The sequence below is a fragment of the Eimeria mitis genome, genomic scaffold, assembly GCF_000499745.2.
Source record: "Eimeria mitis Houghton genomic scaffold, Emh_scaff968, whole genome shotgun sequence".
NCBI lineage: Eukaryota > Apicomplexa > Conoidasida > Eucoccidiorida > Eimeriidae > Eimeria > Eimeria mitis.
The window spans coordinates 6760-9816 of record NW_013577135.1 but is presented as its reverse complement, the minus strand read 5'-3'; the positions used below and the strand labels follow the sequence as shown (position 1 = coordinate 9816).

The window sequence follows — 3057 nt, the reverse complement described above, 5'->3', positions numbered from 1 at the left end:
GGCCCCAGGAGGGGCCCCATGCTATAAAGTCAGGGTTTGTGCATTCTATGAGTTGATTTGCTGCTGCTGCTGCTAGCTGCTGCAGCTGCTGCAGCTGCTGCAACGGCTGCTGCTGCTGCATCGGTTGCTGCTGCAGTTGCTGCAGCTGCTGCAGCTGCTGCAGCTGCTGCAGCGGCTGCAGCTGCTGCTGCATAGACTCAACTACCCCAAGAGGGGGCCTCCACCTGTACCTCAGCCCTGCTACTTGATCTGCTGCTGCTGCTGCTGCTGCTGTTGCTGCTGCTGCTGCTGCTGCTGCTGTTGCTGCTGTAGAGGTACCTGCTGCTGCTACGTCGGCCGGTGTTGCTGCTGCTGCTGCTGCCTCCCTGGCAGGTGCAGAGTTCTGGTAGAATGTTGCTGCTGCATCTGTACGCGGTGCTGCTGCTGCTGCTGCTGCTCCTGTTGCTGCTGCTGCTGCTGCTGCTGTTGCAGGTGTTGCTGCTGCTGGATGGCTAGCTGCAGCAGCTGTATGAAGCGCCGAACGTTGCGTGATAGACAGGCTGCTGCACCAGCTCCTTGTTGCTGCTGTTGCTGCTGTTGCTGCTGTTGCTGCTGCTGCTGCTGCTGCTGCTGCATTGCTGCTGCTGCAGCAGCAGGGGGGCCCCCACAGATGGGGGGCCCCGAAGGACCTCAGAGAGGCCGCATGCAAACAGCCAACAGCAAAAGGGAGGGAACGCCGAGACATGCCTGCTGCTGCTGCTGCTGCTGCTGTTGCTGCTGCTGCTGCTGCTGCTGCTGCAGTTTGTGCTGCTGCAGCTGCAGCTCCTGCAGCTACTGCTGCAGGAAGGTGCAAGGAGCTGTGTCTTGATTATACTTTTACATGCCGACAGTTGCTGCTGCTGCTGCTGCAGCTGCTGCTGTCGCTGCTGCTGCTGCTGCTGCTGCTGCAGCTGCTGCAGTTGTGTTAGAGGTAATGTGTTGTTTATATTTTTTTTATTTTTATTTTTTAATTAAATAAAAAAAACAAAAAGCAGCAGAATAAATTAACTATCACCGAGCCCCGCATGCAGCCCCACAGTCTGCTACTTCTGTTGCTGCTGCTGCTGCTTCTGCTGCTGCTGCTGCTGCTGCTGCTGCTGCTGCTGTTAGCTTTGCTGCTGCATGCAGTTTATAAATTTTTATTTGGCGGCGTCTTTGGCTTATTAGGGAGTTTTGTGTTGGAGGAGGGTTTACACGCATCCTTATATTTCCTTTTCTCTTGCTGCTAGGGTTTAGGGTTTAGGGTTTTTTAGGGTTTAGGGTTTAGGGTTTTTTAGGGTTTAGGGTTTAGGGTTTTGTATATTTTCATCGACATATATAACTCTTTCTTGTTTTCTCTTCTCTAAACCCTCTTTCTCTCCCTCTTCTTTTTTTTTCTCTCTTTATAATTACAAACTAGGGTTTAGGGTTTATTAGGGTTTACTAGGGTTTACTAGGGTTTATTAGGGTTTAGTGTATATAACAATATAAACAAAATAAATCTATAAACATCTAAAACCCCCCAACCCCGCTAAAAAAACCACAAACCACCGCATAAACCCCAAACCCTCCCCCCCCAACCCCCAAACCCTAAACCCTAAACCCTAAACCCTAAACCCTAAACCCTAGACTGTAACCCATCAAAAGAAAGAGAAAAGAAAAAATAAAAAGAAGATGTCAGTATTACAAAAGATAGCAGAGGTGGAGAATGAGATATCTCGTACACAAAAAAATAAAGCAACAAATTACCATTTAGGTTTATTAAAAGCAAAACTAGCAAAATTAAAAAATCAATTAATCGAAGGAAATACAAAAAAAGGAGCAGCAGGAAATGCTGATGGTTTTGACGTTGCGAAGACAGGAGATGCTAGGATTGGGCTTGTTGGGTTTCCTTCTGTCGGTAAAAGTACCCTTCTTAATAAACTCACCGGTGAGATATTATACCTGCTGCTGCTGCTGCTGCTGCTGCTGCTGCTGCTGCTGCAGCAAGAGCGAGAACGAGAGGAGTTGTAGTTGTATAGTTATAGTATTAGAGAGGATTGACGGGAGATGCTAGGATTGGGCTTGTTGGGTTTCCTTCCGTCGGTAAAAGTACCCTTCTTAATAAACTCACTGGTGAGTTGTTGCTGCTGCTGCTGCTGCTGCTGCTGCTGCTGCTGCTGCAAGAGCGAGAACGAGAGGAGTTTTAGTTGTAGTTTTATAGTTGTAGCTAGGATTGGGCTTGTGGGGTTTCCTTCTGTCGGTAAAAGTACCCTTCTTAATAAACTCACTGGTGAGCTGCTGCTGCTGCTGCTGCTGCTGCTGCTGCTGCTGCTGCTGCTGCTGCTGCAGCAGCAAGAGCGAGAACGAGAGGAGTTTTAGTTGTATAGTTGTAGCTAGGATTGGGCTTGTCGGGTTTCCTTCGGTAGTACTCTTCTTAATATATATATTATTAGTAGCAGCAGCAGCAGCAGCAGCAGCAGCAGCAGCAGCAGCAGCAGGTGTAGTAGTAGTTGTAGTAGTAGTGGTAGGAGGCATTGCGGTGCTGCAGTTGTTGCTGCTGCAGTATTTGCTGCTGCTTCTGTTGCTGGTGTTGTTGCTTCATTTGCAGTTGCAGCAGTTGCTGCTGCAGGTGCTGCTGCAGTTGTTGCTGCAGTTGTTGCTGCTGCTGCTGCTCATACTACTGCTGCTGCTGCTACTCATACTGCTGCTGCTGCTGCTGCTGCTGCTGCTGCTACTCATATTGCTGCTGCTGCTGCTGCTGCTGCTGCTGCTGCTGCAGGTACTTTTAGTGAGGTTGCTGCATACGAGTTTACAACTCTGACTTGTGTGCCTGGCGTCTTTTATTATAAAGGAGCAAAAATGCAGCTTCTAGATTTACCAGGAATCATAGAAGGTACGAGGGTTTAGGGTTTAGGGTTTAGGGTTTAGGGTTTAGGGTTTAGGGTTTGGGGTTGGGGGTTAGGGGGGAGGGTTATAAAAGAGCAAAAATGCAGCTTCTAGATTTACGAGGGTTTAGGGTTTAGGGTTTAGGGTTTGGGGGGGGAGGGGGTTTAGGGTTTAGCAGCTAGCTAGATAAAA

The 3057-nt window shown here is 48.9% G+C and overlaps 1 protein-coding gene across 1 annotated transcript in view; it reads right to left on the bottom strand.

Annotated features, from left to right (window-relative positions):
* EMH_0026310 (uncharacterized protein) overlaps window positions 1–724 on the bottom strand; it is a gene marked incomplete at both ends in the record, with an annotated part of 840 nt that extends 116 nt beyond the window's left edge. The window contains one exon of the mRNA XM_013502598.1: window positions 3–724. Within this exon, the coding sequence (XP_013358052.1) occupies window positions 3–724 (722 nt within the window). The remainder of the gene's footprint in view (window positions 1–2) is intronic.
* Window positions 725–3057: the final 2333 nt, after the last annotated feature.